This window comes from Phascolarctos cinereus, unplaced genomic scaffold (assembly GCF_003287225.1).
Source record: "Phascolarctos cinereus isolate Bilbo 61053 unplaced genomic scaffold, phaCin_HiC Scaffold_3;HRSCAF=262, whole genome shotgun sequence".
Taxonomy (NCBI): Eukaryota; Metazoa; Chordata; class Mammalia; order Diprotodontia; family Phascolarctidae; genus Phascolarctos; species Phascolarctos cinereus.
The window spans coordinates 149,065,214-149,092,976 of record NW_027555736.1 but is presented as its reverse complement, the minus strand read 5'-3'; the positions used below and the strand labels follow the sequence as shown (position 1 = coordinate 149,092,976).

The 27,763-nt window shown below is 38.3% G+C and overlaps 1 protein-coding gene and 1 long non-coding RNA gene across 2 annotated transcripts in view; one reads left to right on the top strand and one right to left on the bottom strand.

Moving 5' to 3' along the window:
* LOC110205651 (uncharacterized) overlaps positions 1-25,794 on the bottom strand; it is a 47,035-nt gene extending 21,241 nt beyond the window's left edge. The window contains exons 1-4 of the long non-coding RNA XR_013485347.1: positions 25,458-25,794; positions 15,245-15,362; positions 8,590-8,820; positions 6,041-6,084 (exon numbers count right to left, since the gene is read on the bottom strand). This is a non-coding gene — a long non-coding RNA (uncharacterized LOC110205651). The remainder of the gene's footprint in view (positions 1-6,040; positions 6,085-8,589; positions 8,821-15,244; positions 15,363-25,457) is intronic.
* A 16-nt stretch (positions 25,795-25,810) lies between these two features.
* ANP32A (acidic nuclear phosphoprotein 32 family member A) overlaps positions 25,811-27,763 on the top strand; it is a 49,635-nt gene continuing 47,682 nt past the window's right edge. Inside the window, exon 1 of the mRNA XM_020982345.2 lies at positions 25,811-25,987. Within this exon, the coding sequence (XP_020838004.1) occupies positions 25,934-25,987 (54 nt within the window). The 5' untranslated portion in view covers positions 25,811-25,933. The remainder of the gene's footprint in view (positions 25,988-27,763) is intronic.

Below are 27,763 nucleotides of genomic sequence, written 5' to 3'. Positions count from 1 at the left end.
AAGTCTAATATGTGTCTTGACTGATTAACAGTCAAATATTTTATGTGTTTTGTTGTTATTTGGAAAGAATTTCTCTTTCCTTGTTTCTGGTTTTGTTTGTTTGTTTAGCAGTTCCCTAGATCAGTGGAGTGGTTCTTCAAACTTTTTGGTGTCAGGACTCCTTTGTACTCTTAAAAATTTTATTGAAGACCTCCCCACCCAAGAGTTTTTGTTGATGTGGGTTACATCTATTGATATTTACCATATTGGAAATTAAAATGTCTTAGTATTATTATGAAAATGTTTTTGACCCCTGAAAGGGTCTCAGGGACCCCCAGGGGTACCCAGACCACACTCTGAGAACAGCTGCCATAGATTATTTCTAAGCAAACTTTTCAAAGCAAATTGTCTAAAATAAGGCCCACCCAGGATGTATATTGAATGCTGAGTTAAGTGCAGAGGTAGTTTGAACAGAGTCAATTTGAACTGTCTGATTTAGCAATAAATTAACACAATATCACTGAAGACTGGACTAAACTATCCAAACTTTGTGCCAATAATACATGTCCAATAATATGCTTTGCATGCCTAATTAAGCACATGATTAGTAATTAAGTATGCAATTAATTTTCAGTAATGGTTGTTCAATGCAAAGCTACCAGCAGCATGCTGCAAAGGTGAGGAGTGTGTCGGCAGTGTGTAGCTTGAAAAGAAATGACTAAAGAAATCAGGATTTCTCTATGTTCTCATACTTTTCCTTCTTTACAAAGAGAAACTCTATTTTACAACACCTAAGACCTGAATTTAAGAATAATAAAATAATATATATTTTTTAAAAATCAGTTGAAAAATAATATTAATGGAAAGAAATGTCATATGTGGGAACTACTTTAGACCTGGCTCTGAAGAAAAGAAAGTTCTCATTTCCCTTTCACATTTGCCCTTTCTATAGAGGTTCAGTAAATAGGGACTTTTTGACCTATATTTGGTTCCATTTATACATACCCTATGGAACCAGACATTATCAATTGTCCCAAGATTTCCATAGCCTTATAATTGAGAAGGACCCCTTCCCCAGAATGTAATACATCACCAGACTAGGTGGTGCATTATCTTTCTCCCTAAGCCCTAAAAGGGCATCTTCCCAGGTCCCCAGGCTTGCAACCCAGGTGTCATCTTTGACTCCTCATTCTCTCTCACCTCCTTCCATATACAATCTGTTGCCAAGGTCTTTCAATTTCACCTTGGCAACATCCTTTTTTCTCCTCTGATAATGCTACGGCTCTGGTGTAGACCCTCATTATCTTACACTTGGACAAGAGGCTGTTGGTGGGTTTACCTGTCATGAATCTCTCTTCACTGCAGTCCATCCTCCATTCAGCTGCCAAAGTGATTTTCCTAAAGCACAGATCCAACCATACTCAACCCTATTCAGTAAATGTCAGTGGCTGCCTATTACTTCCAGGATCAAAATCCTCTGTTTGGTATTCAATGCACTTTATAACCTAACTCCTTGCTATCTTTCCAGTCTTCTTAACACCTTACTCCCCACCACATACTCTTTGATTCAGTGACACTGGCCTCCTGGCTGTTCCAAAAACAACACTCCATCTCTCAGCTCTAGGCATTTTCTCTGTCTTCCATGCCTGAAATGCTCTCCCTCCTCATCTCTGCCTACTTAATTCTCTGGCTTCCTTCAAGACTCAACTAAAATCTCATTTTCTACAGAAAGCCTTTCTCAACCCTGCCCCAACCTCTGTAAATTCTTTTCTATTTATCCTGTTGTCTCCCCAATTAGTTTGTGAGCAACTTGAGGGCACAGAGTATTTTGCACAGAGTATTTTTTGTCTCCTCTATATCTTTAGTGCTTCACCCAGTACCTGATATAGTAGGTACTTAATGTTTATTGACTGACTATAAAACCTAAAGAAATCTTATCTGTATTCATCAATGGGTAGGAGGTTCACTTGGAGTTTTTTTTTTCCCAGTAGTGGAGACGAGTGATCCTCCATTACTATCTTACTGTGATGTCTCATCATGGTGTGAAGGTATCCTTGGGTTCTTGAAGGCTATGCTAGCAGAAGGTAAGCTCTGGCAGGCTCCACCAAGCTAGAAGGGTTTCTGATGTGAGTCCAGAGAGGGACTGTATAGGTGAAATAGTGGATAGAGTGCTGGACTTGAAGTTAGGAAGAACTGAGTTTGAATCATGCCTCTGATACTTACTAGCTATGTCACGCTAGGCAAGTCATTCATCTCTCTGCCTCAGTTTTCTCACCTGTAAAATGGAGATGATACTAGCATCTACTTCCCAGGATTTTTGTGAAGATGAAATCAAATGACATAATATATGCAAAGCACTTTACAAACTTTTAAGTTCTACTTAAACATTTTTTTTGTCTAATAAACTAAATCAACAGGCTCATCATTGGGTTGGCTACAGAGTGATGAAATTTTTAGTCATGGCATTTCTACAGGGGGAGCATCTATTAAATTGTAGCAGGTTTATGATTTATATTTGCAATAGTAATATGCACATAAACAAAATCCCACAAATTCTCAGATTTTTTAACTCTCTTTGAACCCAATCCAATAAGCATTTATTAAGCACTTATTTTATGCTAGGAGCTGAGAGTACAAAGAGTGAGGGAAGAGAATATGAATTTATCAAACACTACATGCCAGGAACTGTGCTATGTGCTTTACAAATATTATCTCATTTTACTCTCACAATAACCCTGAAAGTTAGGTGCTGTTATTATCCCCATTTTCCTGTTGTGGAAACTGGGACAAACAGAGTTTAAATGACTTGCCCATGGTCACAGTTTGTAAATGTCTGAGTCTGAATTTGAACTCAGGACTTCCTGACTCCAGACCCAACACTCTATCCACTGTGCCACCTAGTTGCCTTCAAAGGCAGCTACAAAGACACAAAGAAAATCAGTCTCCATCCCCAAGAAGCTTATAATCTATAAGAGGGAGGGATGTAACAGGCAAATAAGTAAGTATGCATATGATGATTTGAGAAGGTAAGAGAAAACACTAACAATGGAGGGGCTCAGGGAAGACTTCCTGTAGGGGATGGCATCTGAGCTGATCTCTGAAAGAAGCTGAGAATTCTAAGAGGTAGAGGTGGGGAATGAGGGCATCCAGACACATGACCTATGCAAAGGCACAATGATTGAAGATGAAGTCATGACGAAGGGTAGAAAGTAGAGTATGTTCAGAAAAGTAATATACAGTAAGTCCAGAAAGGTAAATCAGATCCAGATTGTAAAGGGTTGTAAAAGCTGAACTGAGAAGGTTGTATTGTGTCCTAGAGGCAATAGGAAGTCACTAATGTTTCTTGAGTAGGGGAGTGAAATGGTCAGACATGGTTTAGGAATATTATTTTGATATTTTGTGGAAGAGGTATCAGAGAGGGGAAAGACAGAAGTCAACAGTCCTATTTAGAAACTGTTGCAATAGTCCTGAAGCTCAGGGATCAGTGGCACCAAACCATCCATTCTCTCACCAATCTCCCTTATGACAAGATTAGGGATTACATTTATTAGAAGGCAATTAAGGCTTAAGGATGCAAGTGGTGACCAAGGAGGTGTTTCTATATGTGTCTCACTAACTGATATAAATGGGGATTGAGCTTGACTCCCAAATTTTATCAGCACCATGGTCTAATCCACTAAACTGGCTGACCCAAACTACATTACCACTAGCCACCTCACTTTACATGTGTCTGGATCGTAAGGATGTGGTCAAGCGAGGGAAGATGGTGTAACATGCAGCAGCAGCATGATAAATCAACAAAATGTAATGACTACTAAGAGTGTGACCAAATGAGAGCTAGTGGTACACAGGAGAATCAAGATTGAAAAGACAGCAGTCATTTGTCAGTGTAATTTTGAATTTAGGATTCCCCTTTTGCACTGCTGATCAATTTAGCTCTTCTTCCAAAACACTGAAGAGCTCTGATTTGTTTGGAACTAATTGTCACTGGATTCTTCAACTTTGTTTTTATCTCAAATTAAATGCTAATGTTATAAGTGAACCAGCCCTGCATATTTGGTATGCCAAACCCCTCTCTGATGTATCATTTCTTTTTTATTTTGATAAGTGTCTTTTAAACCTCTAAAGACTTTCACCTTCCCATCTCAGAAGCATGAGTGGACAAAGATTTCCATCAAAGCTGATCTCAAATGACTTTACTTCAAAGGTTGATCATCATAACTTGTTATTTATGAGTCTCCCAGATCATGCTATTAGTAGGATGGATACACATAAACCAAGCAGAATGCTGCACTTCTCTTTTAGTACTAAGTTGTCTCAGCACATTACTTCCACATTAAAATACCTTGGCTTCCAGTAAAATTGTGTATTGATTTTGAAGTTCTTTAACTCACTTATGCAGTATACGGTTTTAGCAGAGCCACAAAATCTTCCATCCATTTCTTCCATCGTCTGTTCCTAGTCACTTAGTGGTCCAAATTGGTTGACTATCTGGGATACCCTAAATACAGCCTTAGAATAATGGGAGTCCAAGCTTCTGTAATTATACTGTAGAGTTGTGGAATTGCCTTCCAAGTAAATTTTAGAAGGCTCAATTTTATCCAGCCTTTAAATAAAAACATAAAAGTTTCTCCTGTTAATTCCTTTTCTAGATTGTAAAGTTCCCTTCTGGAACTTATATGAAGGACATGACATAATTGTATTTTGTTTTCATTAAATGTTTCATTTGAGTTGGTAAGTCAACATACTTCACAGCCTGGCACTTTTTTTTTCTCTTGGCAACCATTTTTCTAGTGTAGAGATGCCTGTTTCAGCACTAAAGTAAAATAGTTGGATTCTGTTCCTCTCTAGGAAAAAATAATCCTCTGGGCTCAACTGATGTGAAGTCAGCCATTCAATAAGAGCAGTGTGTGGAAAAGGAAGGGGTGACTGGGGCATAGGTGATTCTGTGCAGTTGTCTTCCCAATGGACCTAGAACAACATCATGAATAGAAGACAGTGGAAAAGGAGACTCACACAAGGACTACTCCTATTAGTGGTGGTGGAAGAAGCTTCATGGAAAAGAATGAGAGACAGGCTTGTGATGAGTTATAGTGCATGTCCCATCTTCCAGTTTTTGGAAACCTCTACAAAGTCCTACTTTGGTGCCTTACAATGGCATGGAGGTCACTCTGGGTCCTTGAAGGCTACACCAGCAGAGTACAAGCTCTGGCAGGTTCTCCTCATGATGCAAAGGCTTCAAGTATAGTTCCAGTAGCAGACTGCACCTATTCCTAAGGACCAGTCTAGCTAGGTATAGAGAGTACCATTACCAGTAGACTAGGTACTTGGTGAAAAAATCCAAAATGGTCTTGGCCTTCTAGTCCCTTCTAGTCCTTTTTCTGGTTCTGCTTGACTATGCTTTTGTGGCCCCTTTCTCTACTGGTCAGGTCCTCCTGGAACTTCCATTTTAAGGGTAGTATCTAGGCCAGCTATATTCAGCTCTTCATTCCTTTCTGGGCTCTGATCTTGACTCTCCAGACTTCTTTCCCCATCTTTGCCCTCACTTTAAGATTCCTTTTATATACTGTCTGCACCCATTCAGGCTCCCTCAGGACAGGAGCTATCTTTTTGTTTGTATTTATATTCCCAGTGTTTAGCACAGGGTCTGGATGGAACACACTAAATCTTTTATAAATGCTTGTAAATTGATTGTAGAGGCAGAATGATAGATAGGTGGACCAGGGTGCTAAGAATCACGTGGTTGTTAGACTATAAGCATTAACTTGATTATTAGTACTCTAAATGTGAGATCCTCATCTAGTGACCATGACTGAACCTTCTGTAAGGAGACTTTCCCAGTGACTCCCATCCCTATCTCACTTCCACTGCTAGTGGGAGATTACCTCAAATTCACCCTGTATGTACATCATTGTTTGCATGCGGTTTTCCCCAATTAGAATGTGAGCTTCTTAAGATCAGGGATCATTTCTCCCACCACCAGTTTTTTTGTATCCCCAGAACTTAGTAGAGTACCTGTCACAAAGAAAGCTCTCAGTAAATGCTTGTTGACTTTACTTACCATACTCTTACAAGAACTGAATCATATCAATCTTGAGATTTTTGCTATAAATGAAACAAAAAAAGAGAGAAGTCATAGCTAAATGGAAAGGTGGCTCTCAGAATTTCCGTGTAGATAATAAGTTAGCTCTGGTGCACTTGGTTTTATTGTATATGCAAAAGCAACAAGAAATACCATCTCATGGGACATTTGGTCATCTGGCACTACAGTGCATACTTGATAATCATTTGTAAAAAGGCCATCATGAAAATAATTAGTTTCTATGCCAGGAATTGTTACAAAGTATGTAAAGGTAGAGAAATTCTGCAAAGAATTTAACAAGATCCTCTAATTTTAGTCAACATGGACTTGAATATTTACTCAGTTGTTTTAATTCAAAGGTGGGCAGGACAATGGATAATGTAAAAATATTTTGGCAAACATGGTTCAGTTATAAATTACTGCTTGCTCGATTGATTCAAGCATAAGCATAGGGGCTAAAAGCCTAATGACTAGACATAAACCACACACATATGTGATGAATGCTTCAAGAACAGAGTCAGGAGGCACTAGACATAGTAAGGCCAAAACAATATCACCAAAAATGAAGTGATTATATTTTAACCTACAGGAAATGAATTCTTACCATTGTGAGAGTAATTTCTAAATCAGCTGTCTCTGTACAGTCATACCACTCTCTTGTTAGATCAACGATCAAAATTAATAACAAATTAGAAGAATAAAAATGAGAAACAAATAAGCACACAAACACCAACTTGTCCTACTTAAACTATAAGTACTTAGGAAACAGATAAGAGAAGCAATATTGACATAGATTATCATGATTCCCTAAGTTAAGTTTGGTAGATTTCAATCAATTGCCACAAAGAAGAAACTAAAAGAACATAGAAACTTCCTTAGCAAGCAAATATACTCTTCTTGTCAGATAGAAAGATATGGCAGCCAAGGCCAATAACTGGTTTGGAAAGTGAACTTCTTTGCAGATATGATGGAAAAGGATAGTGGAATATTATTACCAGTATTATCTCATAAAGATAATTAGAAGCTTTCAGGAGTAATGGAAGGGGAGAAAAAATTTACAGAAAACTCTGCCAACTCATCCCCATAGAAATAGGAGCAGAAACTATCTCTACTGGTACCTATTCTAGTGCTTTCCTGTACTAGGTATGTAAAAACATACTTTAATACTAAAATGATAAAGAATACGATCTTTCTTGATTGAGAATGCATCTTAAATCATACAGTGCATTGGGAGGGGGTGTGTGGGATCATTATGAATATTTTACCATTCTTCGAGAGTATGAAAAAATCATGGTCATTTGAGTTTTTGGATCATTTGTGTTCTGGATAAATGGTACTTTAATAATTTACTTTTAATAGTGTTTTCATGACCTGTGTGTATTCTGAAATATCTCTTTGAAAAGCTCAGAACCTTTAAAATCTGGGAGGGGGAGGAGAATATATATTTCATATATTTATGTGTATATATATATATATATATATGTATGTATGTGTGTGTGTGTGTGTATATATATATATATATATAATTATCCTTTTTAAAAAATGTTTTAATGCTACAGTGTTTTTTCCTCTACGTTGCAATTACTTACATCTCTCTCTTTCTCCTTATAACAAGGAAATATAATGAAGCAAAACCAAATAGCACATTGAACATTAACAATCTTGTCTGTGTCTGTTGTTCACAACTTTTCTTCTGAGAAAAGGAAGGAATATTCCATCATTAGTCTCCTGGAGTCAAGCTAGGTGGTTATTGTTGCTGTAGCTGTTCAGTCATTTCAGTTGTGTTCTACTCTCGGTGACCCCATTTGGGGTTTTCTTGGTAGTATATTACTGGAATAATTTGCCATTTCCTTCTCCAGCTCATTTTACAGATGAGGAACTGAGGCAAACAGAGTTAAGTGACTTGCCCAGGATCACAAAGCTAGTAAGTGTCTGAGGCCAGATTTGAACTCAAGAAGATGAGTTTTCCTGACTCTAGGTCCAACAGTATCCACTGTACCACTAGCTTCCCCTAGAAAGGTGGATCATTTACAGTTTTTCTTTCAAAACTACTCATGTCTTTAAACTATTTATAAATATAATTTTAATTGGTCTTTTATACTGGCTCTCATTTATCCTGGATATCAGATCTTTATCAGAGATATCTGATGCAAATTTTCCCCAATAGATGGTTTCTCTTCTTGGGCAGCCAGATGGCATAGCTGATAGAGTGCCAGGCCTGGAGTCAGGAAGACTCATCTTTCTGAGTTCAAATCTAGCCTCAGACACTTACTAGCTGTGTGACGCTGGGTAAGTCACCTCACCCTGTTTGCCTCAGTTTCCTCATCTGTAAAAAATGACCTGGAGAAGGAAATGGCAAACGACTTCAGTATCTCTGCCAAGAAAACTCCAACTGGAGTCACAAAGAGTTGGACATGACTGAATGATAACAGCCACACACCTCTTTTTCTAGCCATACTGATTATGCTCATGAAAAAGCTTTTAAATTTGTATAATGAAAATAATTTATTTTGTAATTTTCTCTATACCTTATTTGTATGTGAAATTTCCTCCAAACCATAGATGGGAGAGGTATCTTTCAGTCTTCCTCTAGTTTTTGAATGGGAACCATCTCTAGTCATCCTGATCTATGTCTTGCCACTGGATCCATATGGCTCTGGAGGAGAAAGTGAGGGTGGTAACTCTGCACAGCCCTCCCTAATTTAAATCCAATTCACTTGCAAGTCATGGCATCACCTTCCTGATGTCATGGTCTTCTTCTAAAATGAAGGACAAACAGTAACAACAGTTTTTTAATAAATTACAGTCATTTTCCACATGCCCTTTGTGAATTTGCAAACTTCTACCTAGAAGTTATAATGTATCTTAAGAGTAAAAAAGTCCATTGCATAAAGTTAATTTCATTCAAACATCAGAATTAAGTTCGATACTTAGTCATTTTGGTGGTGAGTATTTCCTCTATCTGTGAAAATCACAACTCATCCACAATTCATCCCATGGAATTCTTGTCTGTCCTCTCCCAAATCCTCAAAAAAATGATCTCCCTAATGGGGGAAGTTTCATTTGCAGTCTTTTAATATTTTGTGGATATTAGTACAAAACTTCAGTTGTCCATCTATTATCCTTGCTACACAAGCACCAGAAAGCTTATTTGTACAAAACTGACTGTGGTTCTTTTCTTTTCTTTTTTACATTTTAAGTTCTGAACTGTCTCTCACCCCACCCTGCACTAGAGAAGGCCACCATTTCACACACACACACACACACACACACACACCCCACCATACCATGTGTACATCTATTTATCAGTTCTTTCTCTGGAGGTGGATAGCATCTTCCTTCATAGGTCCTTTGAAGTTGATTTGAATATTTATAATGTTCAGAATAGCTTAGTCATTCACAGTTATTCTTTAAACAATATTGCTATTACTGTATGCAATTTTCTCTTCATTCTGTTCATTTCACTCTTCATTATTTCATGCAAGTCTTTCCACGTATTTTCTAAAACCAACCTGTTCATCCACAAAATAATTTATTATCTCATTTGGATTATATATAATATATATATATATATATATATATATATACATATATATTTAATGTGTATATATGTATAGATAACAATTGTAAAACAATATCAGATGTGTGAAAGTGAGGGTATAGGATTTCAGGAGTTAAGCACTAGGATTTTAGGAGATGGAGAGGTCATTGGAGGGAGGGAAGAGAGGCTGGAATGGCCTGATAACATTTTATGGCTCAAGCTGAGCCTTGAAGCATGAGAAGAACTGAAATAGGGCATTATGGCTATTTCATTTTCATGATCCAGAATTCTGAAATTCCTTGATTTAACTATAGTCTCTTATCATTCCATCTTCCCCATGCCTTATTCCTCCTAACCTATTTTTAATCTTATCATGACTACTAGTCCCTTCACCCCTTATTGCCCCCTGCTCTAGCTTCATTTTCATCCCTTCTCAATACTGACCACCTAATTAACCAATTCAAATTTATAGCATCTTTTTTCAAATCCCTTGTCCTCTTTTTCTATGGCTCATATCTTGCCAAACCCTAACCCTAGATCACCCCTAGAATCATGCCTCCTTGTCACTTTACATGCTTAAATTTAGTCAAATTAGCCAATTTCTCATACATGACACTTTGTCTCTGGTCTCTGTGCTTTGACATAGATATCTCTCATGCCTCCAATGTACTTTCTCCTGACCTCTGCATCTTAGAATCCCTAGCTTCCTTCAGCTATTAGTGCCCCTCCCCCAAAAAAATTACCAATGTATTTACTTATATAAGTAAGGGATGTTTTTCCCTATAGAATCTAGGCTCCTCAAGAGTTATGACTTTTTTGTTTGTTTTTGCCTGTATCACCAGTATCCATCCAGTGCCCTGGCACATAATAAGTACTCAACACTTGATTGATTAGAGGTGGCAGTTTTAACAAAGGCAGAAGTGAATATAGGCGTTGTTGTGTATAGGGGACAATGCTGCTATTTGTTTGAATGACAAGAAGATTTGGTGTTCGGGAGTACCAGGTTTGGGGGAAGGGTTTGAGGTAGAGTTTAGATTTTTGTCATACACACCTTGTGAAGCCATTAAAAAATTCTCATCAGGAAGTAATATAACGAAAATAGCACTTTCCTTTCACACTGCTTCCCTTTATTCCCTTGTGGCACAAATAGTAGTGTGATCCTGGCAACTCATCTTCAGTATTTGAGGCAATTCTAAGACCATAAATTGTAAAGGTTCTGTGTAGTAGTAGAGTTCCCAAGAGTTCCCTATATCAACAAAATTACAAGGCCAATCCCTATTCTTGTTCTTTCTCTTTGCACACTCATGTTCTAGTCAAACTGGACTGTGCTCCATCCCCTATTCTTATCTGGATGCTTTCCTCCTTCTTTGTGTCTTTGCTCTCTTAGAGCTGGAAGGAACTTGCCATATTTCCTTCTATTAAAATTCTTTCCTTTAAGACCAACCTCAGGTGTCACCTTCTCCATGAAATTTTCCAAGCTAGAAATAAACACTCCCTTCTTAATTAAGTACTCATAGATCTTTGGTTCACATTCTTTTATTACAGGGTATTTCTATATTTTGGACAGCAAACTCCCTTAAAGGCAAGGATTATGTATTTCATCTTTGAATCCTCTACATCTAGCACAGTGTCTTACACATACTAGGCATATAATAAATGTTTAATTGAATTAAATGAGTATGAGGTAAGTATGGAGGTAAGATGGACCAAAGGGGCAAAACTAACAGCACAGAAGCCAGCTAAGGACTTGTTGCAACAGTTACGTGGTGTTCAACAGTCAATGACTGTACTCATACACTATTTGATAAATCCAAAGACTCCAGCTTCTGGGATAAGAAATCACTATTTAGCAAAAACTGCTGGGAAAACTAGAAAAATGTATGGCAGAAACTGGGCATAGACCAACATCTTATACTCTATACCAAGGTAAAGTCAAAAAGGATACACAATTCAGATATAAAGACTGATGCTATAAGCAAACTAGAAGAGAAGGAATAGTTTGTTTTTCAGATCTATGGAGAAGGGAAGAATTGATGACCAAACAGGAGACATTATGAAATGCAAAATGAACAGTTTTGATTACATTAAACTGAAAAGTTTTTGCACAAATAAAGCCAATGCATACAAGATTAGGAGGGGAGAAGAAAATTGGGAAAGAATTTTTACAACCAGTGTCTCTGATAAAGGCCTCATTTCTAAAATATATAGAGAATATATCTATATCTCTATGTATCTATCTATATATACATATATATATACACACACATATATATATGTATATATATATATATATACACATATATATATATAAATATAGAGAGAACTAAGTCAAATTTATATTTACAAGTCATTCCCCAATTGATAAATGAACAGGCAGTTCTCAGAGGAAGAAACTAAAGCTATCTATAGTCATATGAAGAAATGTTCTAAATCACAATTGGTTAGAGAGTGCAAATCAAAACGACTCTGAGGTACCACATCACACCTATCAGACTGGCTAACATGACAAAACAGGAAAATGATAAATGTTGGAGAAGATGTGGGAAATTTGGAACATGAATACATTGTTGGTGGAATTGTGAAATGATCCAACCATTTTGGAAAGCAATTTGGGGCTGTGCCCAAAGGGCTATAAAATTTTTCATACCCTTTGACCCAGTAATACCACTTCTAGGGCTATATCCCAAAGAGATCATAAAAATGGGAAAAGGACCCACATGTACAAAACTACTTACAGCAGCTTTTTTTGTGGTGCCAAAGAATTGTAAATTGAGGGGATGCCCATCAATTGGGGAATGGCTGAACAAGTTGTGGTATATAAATGCAATGGAATACTATTGTGCTATAAGAAATGATGAGCAGGCAAACTTCAAAAATATTTGGAAAGACTTACATGAACTGATACAGAGTGAAGTGAGCAGAACCAGGAGAACATTGTACACACTAACATATCATGGGATGACTGACTTTGATAGACTTAGCTCTTCAGAGCAATGCAAGACAACTACAAAACATTCATGATGGAAATTACTGCCCATACTCAGAGAAAGAAATATGTAGTCTGAATGCAAATGGAAGCATACTATTTGCTCTCCTTTTCCTTTGTTGTTTTGTTTTATTGCTTCATTCTCATGGTTCTTCTTCCCATTAGTTCTGATTGTTCTTTACATCATGACTAATGGGAAAATATGCTTAACATGAATGTATATGTACAGCCTATATCAGATTATATGCCGTCGGGGGCAGGGGGAAGAAACAGGAGGGGAAGAAAATTTAAAACTCAAAATCTTAAATAAATGTTGAAAACTTAAAGTAAACAAAGACCAAACAAATAAAAATTAAAAAATAATAAAAGTGAAGAAGCTAAGAGTCACCCTGGATTCCTTACACTCTCTCTCTCTCTCACACACACACACACACACACACACACACACACACACACACAAACACACACATGCACGCACATACACACATAAACAAACCAGTTACATGGTATTAAGGGCCCGAGTTGGGTTACTGGCAATAGGAAGGGGGCAGATTTGAAACATTTTGAAATAACTGACGGGATTTGGAATCCACAGATTCCTTGTGTTCAAAAATCACATTGCCCAACTAAAATTCCATGTCTTAGTTCAGAAGTATAATGATTTTGGTGCAAATTTTCTCCATTTCTCTGCTTCCCCAGTTCTCTGAGTCCCAACGTTCTAATCTAGATCCTACTTTATTAACCACTTGATAACAGAGAAATTAAGACTTTTTCAATATAATCCTTCCCCTCAAACTATCTCTCTACCAAAATCAGAATCACAACATCAGAAAATAAGAAAGATTTACTTTTTGGATATTTTATATGATACATGCACAGCTAACCCTTAAACTCTACGTAGATCTAGTAACTCTAAACACTATACATCATTTAACAATATAAATGTAATAACATAACCAAATACTACTGTTAATGACATTAACAGATGAAGATCTTTTGCCTACCAATTGAAGGGATAAATTGTCTGAAATCTATTTTCTTCGCAAGCTGAATTAGTACTGTGACAAAAGATCACAAAAGTTTCATGAAACACATCAGCCTACCTGATGTTAAAGGTCTTCATTTGAATGTCTTTATGATACTTTTGATTTTTTTAGAATAGGGTCTGATTGGTTATTTAATAGAATGCCAATAAAGGCTCAAAACGTTAGCAAAAACTTATTAAATATTCTGAGTTTATTATGAACAAGTAACATTAAAATGCCTATCATTTTAGCTTTGATTTAGAAATCCCCATATACAAGGAAAGTTTGGGAATTGAATAAATATTTATTGCATCCTTTATAGATATCATATAAAACTTTGGTCATATAGTTGAATTATTCTGCTAATTTTCAAGAGGGTAAAATAAAAATGTCTTACTCATAAGGAGTGAAATATTTTAGAGATTAAAGTTATGGGGAAACCTGTTATCTATACTCCAGTTTTTCTCCCCCAATTCATTTCTACCACCTGTGCCCTCGTGGCTATTTGCCCAATTGTGGCATTGTGGAAATGAGAGGAGACTGAGGTAGCCCTGGCATGTACTCTTATTTTGGTATCATTTCATATCTTTAAAACCCAGTGGTGTATCTAGAGGCAGACAGTGTTTTCACCACTATGGCGTTTTGTTACCGCAGCCAATCTGGAATCCTGCCTTGCTGGGGTTCTCATTGGACTCAATCGCCTCTCTGGAATGTCTTGCTTGGTCCCTGCCAGCACCACCCTTTCCTTTTCTTCTCCCTTTCCTTCAATGAGGTCATGCCACCTTTTCTTTAGCCCTTTATGGTCTATGGTTCTTATCAATGCCAGGGTTAGTTTGTTCACTAAAAACATGAGTTCTTAATTTTGTGGCTCCCTAAAAGAAGTACTTTTAATCTAGAACCATTTGGGATTTCAGTTACAGTAATTTAAGAAATTGGATTTGCTAACAGAAGAGCAGTTTGTAACTAGACATGCAAATGGAAAGAAAAATTTATTACCATTAGTGTAAATGAAATGGTGACGGTTTATAAAATATGAAATGGGTAGATTATTATTAAGTAAGGTAAAATGAAAATGAATTATTAGTCCCATGTTTACAAAGTAATGTGGAAGGGGGAAGAAAAAGGCCAATGTCTGTGCTTTAAACCATCCAATAACCACAAAATATACAAGACAAAGACAATTCAGGTTCCAGCAGATCCCAGCCCCATCATTTTATATACATCAGTGTTGTTCTCTTTCTGCATCTGCAAATAATTAACAATAACAACAACAAGTTCAAACAACACAGCAAACAGACTAGCTTTTAAAAATAAGAATCACAAAAATGTACAAACCTATGGATATCAACACATGTAAATTTTATATTTCCTAACAGTTCATGTGTAGAGATTGGCTTCAATAACTTAAAGAGAGAAAAACAACATGAAATTGGCCTTATTTTTAAAAAAAGCTAAAGGAATTAAGCTAATTTATCTTGGATAGCAAAACAGAAAAGAAGAATTTAAAGTCATATATGCAAAGTGATGTTGTCTGCGTTATGAGAAATCCTTCTTTCTGCAGAGGGTTGGGTGTTTGCCTCTGGGATTTTGTTATCTTGTTATGGTACCCGCGAAAAGTATTTTGATTTTACCTTTCTGACTTCAAATGCTATAAAATGCTGGAACTTGTTTCTAAGGGGGTTGACTGAATCTCTTTCTCTGGAGATTTTAAGGAACAGAGCCAACAGTTGTTTTGGGAGTCAGTCATTCCTGTAAAATATAATAACAACAATAATAATAGCAACATTTATGCAGAATTTTAAGGTTTGTAAGGCACTTTACAAATTTTGTTTTATAGATGCTGTTATTCTACCCCCCCATTTTAAAGATGGGAAAACTGAGGCAGAGGATTAAGTGACTTGCCCAGAGGGACACAGAATATAAGTATCTGAGGCTAGATTTGAACCATGGTCTTCCTGACTCTAGGTCCAGTACTCTATCCATTATATTCTAGACTGTCCATAAACTATATGTAAATATATAAAAAATGTGTATAATAGTACCTCAACTATGTAAATGTGTGTGTATGTGTGTATGTGTGTGTATAAAATCAGTGAAGAATGATGATAATGTGTTTCCTAGGAAAAGTGAGGAAGCAGATTTTTTAAAGTATGCTAGGTTTTACATGAATTTACCTAGCTTCAATGACCTGCTGCCCTGACAATTCAAATATTTTATAAGGATACAATTACTCAAAAGAGCAAATACTTTTTTCATATCTCAATCTATAAACAATGGCCAAAGCTGTAAGATTTCTTTACTAGATGCTCCCATTCAGATTGTTTCCTGGTAACACACTCTTTATTCTAGGAAACTGTCTCATCTGACCTTGTAGAACAAGATCCCACAGGAGATAAGATTCCAACAAGTACTAGGACTTGTGTGTCTTGTGGGACATTCCATCTCCCACTTCCATGTCTTTGTACAGGCTGTCCCCCACACCTGACATTCTCCTTCCATACTTGCCTCTTGGAATTAGTTCCCTTCATGGTTCAATTCAATGCCACTACTTTTGTTGCTGGTGTTGTTCAGTTGTTTCAGTTGTGTCTGACTCTTCATGACCCCATTTTTGGGGTTTTCCTGGCAAAGATACTGGAGTGGTTTGCCATTTCCTTCTCCAACTCATTTTACAGATGAGGAAACTGAGGCAGAGCTAAGTGACTTGCCCAGGGTCATACAACTAGTGTCTGAGGCCAGATTTGAACTCAGGTCTTCCTGACTTCAGGCCCAGCACTAAGGCACCACTTAGCTACCCCTTCCTATAAGAGGCCTTTTCTGGTTCTCCCAAGTATTAGTGATGCCCACCTATACTTGGCTTGTATTCTGTATTTACTTATCTATGCATATGTTGTTTTTCCCTGACAGAATATAAGCTTCTTGAAGGCCAGGACTATCTCAACTTTTTGTCTCCAGGACCTAGCAGTGTTTTAACCCATAGTAAGTTCTTTAAAAATACTCCCTGAATTGAATATTCAAACTTCATCATCCTATGTTCTTACAGGTTTGCCTTCAGTTAGCATGCTTTTCCATGAAATAGCTCATAAACCAATAAAGCAAAGCTTCCATACTTTCATTAATATTTCTAGTATATAAAGAAAATTGTAGCTTTCACATGCAAGGACCCTTCCAACAACAGCAAAAGGAACTCCTCAAAATAGCAATATTTTTCCTAATTAACAAATAAAAATGAAATTGTTAAGGTTGTCCATATTTAGAGAATGAAGAAATGAAAAAGTTTAGAGTGAGAGGCAATTGTTGCTAAATGGCAAGAGGATGTGATATCACTATTAAGCTTGGGAATTCTTTTATTCCTAGCTCTCCAACTCCCAGAGGGTTGTTGTGAGGATCAAAAGATAATATTTGGAAAGAGCTTAGCACATTGCCTATCACATAGTAGGCACTTCAAAAGTGTTTTTTTTCACTTCACCTTTCCTAATATGAATTATAAAAGACAACTCAAAATGCAATTTTTGGGTAGAGATTTTATATTGAAAAATCAGCTTCTATTGGAATGGTTCAAAAACAGTTCTAGAAATCAGAAATCTTTTCTTTCTATTCTGTTAGTGTTTACAGTAGGAATAAAGCCATCACTTAACAATTCTTCTAGCTTCCTAGCCATGCTTATTGCCATTGAACTTTCATTTAAAAAAGTCACTTAAAACCAAAAAAAAAGTTTATAAGCAGTCTCTCATCTTTTCATTTACCAGTGCTTTAAAATTTTTTTTTTAAAACAACACATGGTAGCTTCTTATATTGGTTTTGTGGTACCACGTGAATATTAAGGATTGTAAAAAAAAAAGGAATAACAATCTATTCAAAGCTTGCATGAATAGAAAGCTAGGGCTCTCACAGCTTTTAAAAAAGATTGATGTCAAATGTTAAAATTTAAAACATGAAGTATTTTCCTTAAAAAATTTGATCAAGTGCATTTACTTATTGATGAATATTAGTTTTGCCCCTGTCTTGCTGAAGTGTTAAGTCCTTTATGAGACATTTCCATTCATTCAAAGCATGCTTTAATATCTGTCAAGATAGAATGAAGACAAGTTCAATTCTTTTAATGGCATAACTATATGTAGATCAACCCAGAATCAAAGAAGATTAGAGCTAGATATTAGAAATGGTGTATTCCAAGCCCCTAATTTTACACATCTGAAGTAATTCACCTCAGATCATAATGCTGACAGGTAAGAGAACTGGCATTAGTACCCAGGTCTCAAGTTGTTGCTTGAAATTGAGGGAAACTGTCATCATAACATGATATTATCAGCTTTTCCTAAATGAGATCTCTCAACTGCCATTTTATTGACCCAATATGCCATACTAAAACTCTCGTGATAGCTTGTAATTCTCTATCCTGATGAAGAGAAGTGGTAGCATGGATAATCCTTAACAGCAAGTAAGCCAAAAATAATTTCTATTTTGTTTTGAGGGCATTAACGTCTTGGACTATAGACCGGTCTGGTGAGAGGGATACAAAGCAAAAAATAAAATACCATTGGTCCTAAAGAACTAACATTCTACCCAGGGAGACAATATGTACAAAATATGGGTTACACACAAGGGAACTTAGACAGCAAGGCACTAGCAGTTAAGAGGAGCAGGAAAGGACTTCTGCAGAAGGTGGCAGAGGCAGAGATTAGTTCAAAAGCTTGGAGAATGGAGATTGACCAGTATATTAGATTGCAGAATGCATGGAAAGAAACAATGTGTAAGGAGACTACAAAGATAAGAAGAGGCCAGGTTTTAAAGGACTTTAAATGCCAAACATGTCTACTATCTCTAGGGAGCTACTGGATTTTATTGGGGAGGGAGGCGGAATCATTACATCTGAATTTTAGAACCATCTCTTTGGTGGTTCAGCATATATAACACAGTAACTGCCTTTCCCAGGTGAAGCCTCCCAAATGAAATTTCATTGGCCCAGAATTATGTAAAAGGTGACAATATATTTCTTTTATGCAGTTATTTCAGAAATGTTTCTTTTGAATTGATATTCTCCTTCTAGTCTTTGGAATTGGGATCATTGATATACCTGTGACTTTCACTTTTCTTTTATTGCCAGCATTTTCTCTTGCAAACTGTCCTTGAAAAAGGCAGTATTCTGACTTGAATCGCTCTTTTTCCCTTTTGCATGGTACCAAATGTATCAATAAACCAAGTGTCTTTACTACTTACATACTCCTCTTTTACCAAACAGTGTACTCGTCTGTTTGGTGGGTTTAAAATGTCTACAGAGCAGTGGACAGAACCCATTAAAGACAATCCATTACTGTTCCTCACTACCATGTATCATTAGGTTTCAAGAGATCCTTACATTACTCTGGTTTTTTTTAAAGTATAAAACAATGAGTCCTATTTTTTTAAATTCTATATTTTAGGATTAACCTCTATAATTTACAATCATGTCTCTCCACTGTGGATTATCCCATGTTAATTCTTACTCTCAAATTTTCATATCATCTACTCAGCTTAGTTAAGCACTTTGTTGGCATATACAATATCTTTGTTTACTCTAGACTAGAAAGAGATGTAAGAGGAGGCCTTTTAAGCCAAATCAATTATATCTCTACTCCAGAGAAGGTATGAATGAACAAGTTAGCGCAGAAGTCAACTCTGCTTTTAGGCTGGCTCTTTGTGTTAGTCTGAGAGGTGATGTAATCTATTCCCAACAGAGTGGGGAAGGAAAGGAGCTGATCTGAGTATGAGTCTGTCCTAAAGACAGACATTTACCATATTGTTTCCTTAGTTTGAATCATTGTGAAGACTCGGCATATCAGACACATAAATAGCCCAAGACAGTAATATTCCCAAAGTCAAACAGAAATGATTCTTTAACGATTATCCATGCTACTAATTCTCTCCATGAGAATAGAGAATCGTAAGCTATCACTAGATTTTTAGTATGGCATATTTGTCATGCTTGTCTTTTAAATAAACATATTTTAAAATAATTCTCACTGATCAGAAATGCCATAAATCTTTTTAGCATTAGAAGTAAATTCTTGGGGACAGCTAGGTGACGCAGTGGATAGAACATCGACCCTGGATTCAGGAGGACCTGAGTTCAAATCTGGCCTCAGACACATAATACTTAATAGCTGTGTAACCCTGGGCAAGTCACTTAACCCCATTGCCTAGCCAAAAAAAAAAGAAAAGAAGTAAATTCTTGCCCCGGGATATTGAATATATCCTGCATATATCCATAAGGGTCAAAATTGTGGTCCTTTGACATCATCACTTGAAGGCCTAGTCTAATGCAGCAGAGTTCATTCCTTTGGTATGGTCACTCATGACAGAGTTTAAGTCATTACATCTCTGCCACCATGAATTACTACTAGGTTTCAGTATTTCCAGATATCCCATTTTCAGGGGTCTCACCTTTTACAACAGATTCAATTACATGAAAATTAGTCTAAATTAGTTCAGAGTAGAACCTATAAAACTTTTGAATGCAGTTTTACTGCTTTCAAGTACATACAGTATAGAGTACCAAACTGTTAACCAGGTGTTACCAAACAGAGGCTCTGAGGGTCCTGTTTCATTAGGTAGGTATATTTCTTTTGTAATTTATGCCCCTTATAATTTTGTTTAAGCAATTCATTCATCTAATAAACTTTTTGTTCTAAGATTATGAAAAGGTTAACTTTGACCCAGGCTGAATTATCATACTCACATTTGTAGTCTGAATGAATGAGATTTTTTTTTGTATGTTCTTTCAAGTTTCTTCATACTTCTTTAATTGCACCCAGGTAGCCTATACATTCTTTTTTCAAATGTCGTTCCATTATTTGTTTCTAAAACATTTATTCTTGCTCTAAAACACAAAAATACAAATCTTTTCCTGCTTTAAAAAAATGCTTTCTTACATCCTAGGTTCTTCTGTTGAAGATGAGAGATAGGTTCACTGTTACTGCTGTTTACTTCAAATTTTCCTTAATAACTATGTAGAAAGCTCGTTCACCAATGCTTATTTTTAATATAATTCTCTTAAACAGTGATTCCAAATGGAGGCTATATATTTGGATTTTCTTATCTTTGACTTTTTATTGCTTTTAAAAATTACATACATAACATTTTCATGGAATGATTCTGACACATGTGTATCAAATAGGGGATTTAAATATCAAGACAAGAGCTTAAGTTCAAAATATCTCTCTTCCCTTACTTGTCTTTTAAATAAATATATTTAAATACATATTAAGTAAATACATAAATTTGACAGGTAGTAAACTCTGATCTTTGGAAAAGCACAATCAAATCCTTTTTTAAGCAAAAGGCAATTTTTAAAAGTAAACATTTTAGATATAATGTCAACATCTTTTTCATTCAAATCTCACTTTAATTTAATGTGTTGGTTAACATTAGACTTTAAAGGAATAATCTATACTCCTAAAAGCTATTTAAAATACATACTAAAAGTAAAATAATCACACTGATACTTTGCTATAACAACTGTCTTTGAATTCCAGGCACCAGAACTGTATCATATAGGAGTTTCCAACGCAGTGGACAGGTTTTAGTGCGTACATCATTCAGTCTGAAGAAAAATTAAGCTCAGTCTCCTAAGCATTATGAGTACTCATAAAGAGGATGCTAACTTTTTCCATCTTCACTTATGCCCAAAAGAGCAAATGAGGCGGTCAAAGGATCATAGGATGACGGAAAGGATCCTCTAAAATGATCTAATCCAATGCCCTTATTTTACAGATAAGAAAACTGAGGCCAGGTCAAAATTGCTCTGGCCATTTACTGTTTAATTCAGACCTACACAACTTGGCAGTAGGTAGGGGCCAATATTAAAATAGCCTAAACTTCTTCAGGCCACAGATAGGTTAGACTAGAGACAGACTAATGATGGTTGGTTGCTGTGGGTCATGTGATAAACAGGAGAGTGCACAGGGGCAACCCTACATTTTTTTTGAGGGCTGCCCAAAATCCTTTGGTGGCCTACAAGCAGCCCGCAGGCCATATGTTGCACTGGACTGATTTAATTTCTTGTAAGTCATTCCACCTAAATCAATTTCTTCATCTGCAAAAAGGGGATAGTAATATTTGCACTACCTACTGTACAGAGTGGTTGGGAGGAAAATGCTTTGCAACCAGTGAAATTCTATACAGCAATATCAGATGTGATTATTATTATAGGTAAGAGATTCAAGCTAGATAAGAGGCACTTTCCAATAATTACAATAGTTCCAAGACAGAGTAAGAAAATTTTTTTAAAAAAATCTTTACAGGATAAATACAAATACCTTCTAGAATGGTCTGGGATCAAAGGGCAGTTGGTGGTGATGGGACAGTGGTGATATAATAGAAAGAGCATTGAATTTGATGTCTGGAGATGGATTTAAGTCTGGCTCCGCCACTTAACTGTGACATCTTGGTTAAGTCACAAACTATTCTCAGTTTTCTCATTTATAAAATGGGGATAATGGATAATACTTGAAATATCTACTTCAGACAGTTGTTGGGCAATTCCAGTGAGTTAATATAGGCAAAGCATTTTGAAAACCATAATGCACTATGTAAAATGTGAGATATTACTATAAATTCTACTTTTCAGATTACTTCAGTGGTTATTCTGAAGTATGAATATAGTGTGATGCTTGTCTAGTAGAAAAGTGAAAGAATGATTTTCTAAGCTCCTATGTAAAATCTACTATCAAAATGGATAAAACAAATATGCTTCTACAAAACAGAACTGAATTTCATTTAAGACCTGGTCTTTTCATCAACCCTATTCTCCAGCTCTCCTATTTGACTGTCCCAAGTAAAGATTATTTTCATATTTTCAGTTTGATTTCACATATACTCTGTATAGTAGGTGACTATTTTATCATACTATTCCTAGAACTTACATAAAACATTCAATTGCTCTCTGCTTGGAGGAACTGACTGAGGCTCATCTATAGTTTCAAAACCTGATTGGCCAGGTAATAGCGGCTATTCTGGTGGCAAAAGAACACTTTCCCTCTTCTGCAATACAGGTTACATTATATTCCTCAGCTCAGAAATAAATTTAGTTACTTGGAGATGTGAATTTATCATCAAAACAGTTATGTATTTATATCACTAACTCTACTCAGTGTGATAATATATACACAATGAATATGAATATCTGCTAAGGTTTTGTTTCTGCTGAAACGATTTTAAATTGTTTAATTATTTCTGTATCTTAAAATCATTAATCAACCCCTGGGATATGCAGCAAAAGATCCTTTTTTAAAAAACATGTAACTTCTGTGCTGCTACGTTACACAGTTACCATATATTATATGGAATCAAAGTGTTCTTGGCTAAGTTTTTCTGAGGTTTGTTTTGATACATTCTTAAGCACTATATCCTTAAGTAGCAACTGAGTCATGGGCAAACTAGGTAATTTGCTTTTTCAAGGCCTTATTTTTTCTATAAAACACACATACACAAAACCCCACAGCACATTAAGAGAAAAAACAGATAATTTTTGGTTTCCTTATTAAAGTGAAGGGATTAGTGGTGATTCGAGTTCTCAAAGACCACAGCAAGAGGGCTAGAAGATCCCAATAAGGTGCAAAGGCCTAAGGCTGGACATGTTTGCCCATCTTGCAAGGACAAGGACTTACCTTCCAGCTAGGTTCAAAGAAGCTCATCATCAGAAGGTTAGCTGAAGGATGATGATTTTTCAACCACAGCAATTCCCAAAAACTATGTAGTTATAGAAAGAATACTCACATCAAAAAAATACTGATGTGAATAATTTGATCATATAAATATTTGGTGCAAAGGTTAACAAGGCTGAAGTCAGTTTATAAAGATAAGCGTCTTTCCCATGAACACATACTACCCAATGACAGAAAAAAAAGTTACGCTAACCTGCTCTGACAGTTGGAAAGGTAACATCTTACTTATGCTCTTTATTCTGTATTTCCTTGCTAGTCAAAATTTAAATATTATTTCACCCTTTTACGTTTTGTTTATTACTTGGTATTTCATCAGAAAATGAGAACTAACTAAATATGTTTCTGTTAAGAATGTCCTGTGCCATTTTCTAGTGAGAGGCCTAAATCTGTAATCCATCAGCTTAATATCTTATGGTAACTAGAGTTCTCTCCCCAGTGTATATATTCTATTTGTTTATATAAATGTGCACTGTTTATTTCCTGTCCCTTTTGATTCCCTCTTTCACTGAAGGAAAGAATATTTTACATGTAAAAAAATGAAACTGTATTGGAAAATTATGAAACAATATTTCACATTTATTGTACATACAGCAAGTCCGCTCCCTACCAACCCTCCCCACTAAAACACATACAACATCTTTAGATCTGGCAGAAAAGCTGTCTTTGATGTTTTCGGTGATGAGGAAATGGGTACATTACACAAAGTATGGTCCAGTACAAAGGGCCCTGGACTTGGGCAAATCACTTAACCTCTCTAGGCCTCAGTTTCCTTATTTGTAAAATGATAGGGTTGGCCTAAATGATCTTGAAGGTCCCAGCTAGCTTGAAAGTCTACAATCCGATGACTGGAAAGTCAGGTTAGTCTCAGGCTCTACCACTAATTTGCTGCCTGACCTTCAGCAAGTTGCCACCTCTCTGGACCAGTTTTCTCACTGCAAAATCAGGGGGCTGGAAAAGATCATCTCTAAGGCCCATTCCCCACTCAAAAAATACTATGCCTCTAAACTTTAACCAAAAGAAAGAACAAGAATATCCCATATAATCCTGCTGAACTGACAACTTTTACTCACTTCCACTGGTGAACAGTTAAGGAAAGTAATGGAGTATTCAGGATGTTTGTAAAAATTAAGGTCTCCAAGGTCTCCCCCATAAAATTAATATATAAACTTTGAAGAAAGCTCTCCTGTAATCTAAATTTAATCGAATAAGAAGTCAACTGATAAAAATCAAGATAAAGTTTGAACCAAGTCTTGCAAATACGTTTGTAATATTTTTCACTCTCCCTCATGCTAAAAGGCCAGAGGGTATCTAAGGCTGGGGGCAACTAAAGAAAGCTTATTAAAATCACCTCCTATCACTCTATTTTCCTTCTTCCTTTGGGGAAAAAAACAAAGAGTGGCATTATTTATTTCATCCACAGGTCTCATTCCTTTATCCACCCATGTATTTATTGTGGGGGAGGGAAGAAGGGAAGGAAAGGGGAAGCATCTCCTGGAGTTCTCCCCACCGAGGCTGATAATTTCTTTGACAGCCTTAGAAATACCGTGGAGAGAGTATTGATAACAACTCCAGAAGTTTATCTAGCACCCCTGGAACACCCCGGAGCAACAGGGTAATTGTTATTTATTTGGAAGGGTGGGAGGGGAAAGAGTGAACTATACCTGGCTGTGGCAACTGGGGGACGAGTTCGGGGCATGGCTGAGCCCCAGGATGGGGCTGGGACGTTGGGGGGAGGCGGTGGGCAGTGGAATTCCGGGGGGGGGCTGGGCAGGAAGCGGGGGGAGGGAGAACGGAGGGATGGACGGTGGGACAAACCACAAACACATCCTTCCCCTCCCCTAATACCCGGTCCTCCCTCGCCACTCCGGATCCTTTTGAGGCTCGCCCACCCTTCTTCCCACGCGCGGCGCGGCTGCGGAGTGGGGAGGGAGAAGGGGGGGTAGCCCCGGAGGATGCTCATCCGCCTTGCCCCGCCCCGCGACGACCGCGCGGACTAGAGGGCCCGACCCCGGCTCCGCGCCAAGCCCTCCTCCGGGCCTTGTCCCAGAGCCCGCGATGGTGGGCCCCCCACCCCGTTATCCGTCCCCACCTCTTCCCCCGACATAACGCGGAAGCCGCCCGCCCGCCCCCCGACATAACGCACCTGCGGCCCCGCCCCCGGGAATAACGCCGAGGCGGCGGCGGCTAGTCATGGCGGTTCGGCACCTCGAGGCACCGTCACCTTTTTTTTCCCCCTACTTTGCCGCCGAACGGCCGCAGCTCTTTCCAGCCGCCCCGAAATCTAAGGGGTCCGTCTCCAGCACCACAACCCGAGAGCAGTGCCCCCCCGTCCGCTCCGCCGCTCGCCTATTGGTCTTGGCTTCCGCCGCCGGCGTCTTCATTGGCCGCCGCCGGGAGGCCCTGCGTAACGATTGGTCAGGGCTGCCGTCGCTCCGCCGAGGGGGCCCGAAGAGCCCGCCTCCGCGGCGATCAGGTTAGTGTGCGCCGCGGGTGCTGGGGGCTCGAGAACCGAGCGGAGCTGGTTGAGCCTTCAAAGTCCTAAAACGCGCTGCCGTGGGTTCGGGGTTTATTGATTGAATACCGCCCAAGCGGGAGACTTCTGCAAAGAGGGAGCGAGAGATGGAAATGGAGAAACGGATTCATTTAGAGCTGCGGAACAGGACGCCCTCCGATGTGAGCATTTGCCAAAAATAGATATATGTATTTCCACTTTTTTTGGGGGGTAGTGGTGGTGTATTTTTTATTTTTATTTTTTGGCGCGGGGGGTGGGGTAGGCTGGGAAGCCTGTCTGCAAATGAATTGCAAGGTTGTGGGGGTTGCAATGGCCATGCATGTTCCGGCTGCTATTGCCGCTGCCGCCGCTGCCCTTGGTGTGTGACTACCTGTGTATGTGTGTGTATATGTGTGTGTGTGTATGTGTGTGTGTCTCTGTGTGTGTGTGTGTGTGTGTGTGTATGTGCACACCCCATTGGGGGGCCAGAAGGCGCACGCGTTATGGTCTGAGAGAATGAGGGAAAAAATAACACATTACGAGCCCGCTGCTCCAATGAGTCGGTGTCTGGATGAAAGATAAATGAAGGAGGAGGGGTGGGGGGAGGAAGAAGGGGCTGCTTCCTGAATTTACCCCCCCCAGAAAAAAAGAAGGAAAGAAAGAAAGAAAGGAAGGAAGGAAGGAAGAGAAAATCCCCCCCACCCCGTACCCCCTCCCTTCCCATGCACACAGCACACAATAAGTTTTGTGCTTCTTGAGTCGGGTTTAGTTCCCGATATATTTGGGCTAAGTACCCCCACCCAGGGAAAAGAGTGTGGGGAGAGAGGATGCAGTGGAGTTGGGAATGGTTCGAGTTTAAAGTGCGTCTTCGTTTCTTTGCAGTGATCAGGCGAGAGACGGGGGAGCCATATTTGTAACTTTGTAGTGTTCGTGAACGCGCCCTTTCTCTCTCTCCCCCTCCCTCCCTCCCTTTCTCTGTCTCCCTTCCTCTTTCTCTTCTTTCTCCCTTACTCTATCTCACCTTCCCTCCAGATGGTGAGGATTCTTCTTCTCCTTCACCCCCCCAAAAAAAATTAAAAGGGGATTTTTTTAAAGGGAGAAGACGTTTTGAAATCACCGCGCCTCCCCCCACCTTGAAAGCGATTTCAAGTTAGTAAAAGGCAGTATGTCCCCCTTCTCACTCCAGTCCTCTGCAAACCCTGACCCCCACGAAGGTGAAGGACTTTTTACCCCCTAAAACAAGCATTCCACCCCGGTTTCTTTTTTTTCCTCCGCGGTTAGCACTTAGGCAGCTGTTGGGCGCCTGGCTGAATAAACGAGAACAAGAAAGTTTGTCAGGACGCAAGCAGTCCATGGCTGGTGGCGGTGGTGGGTATTGGCTGTGTCCAGATTTATGCGAGCACCAGAAAACCTGTATCTCTAGGATCGGAGCTTACCTTCCTTAGCTTTTATTGATTGGGCAGTGGCGGTAGCACTGACGGAAGAAACTTAAATGGATGGGAAACGAGAGAGCATCTTGCAAAACACACCCAAGAAAAGGGGAAGGTGAAGTGTTGGCACTAATTAGCAAGATAATTCTTGCAGTATCTCTCGACTTAGTTTATATTCCCTCTCTCAAAAAGATTGAGGTTGTTTATACTTTAAATATAAAAGGATCGGGGTTGTGGTAGTCTCGCCCAATTTCCCAATTCGAAGGGGCGCAGGGCGGGAAGAGACGAGGTTATCGCTGAAACCCGGGAGACGATGGGTTTCGTAGACTGGGCGCGTAGGCAACTTTGAGAGCGTTATAACCGGACCCCAAACACCACCACCACCCCCCCTCCGCCCGCCCCAGTAAAGACTAATCCTTGGGGAAGATGGAACCTTTCCACCCATTTCCTCCCTCCTCTCCTCCCTTCCTCCACTTCTCCTCCCATAATTTCTCCCCTAAACCTCGATTTGACTTTTGAAACCAAGAT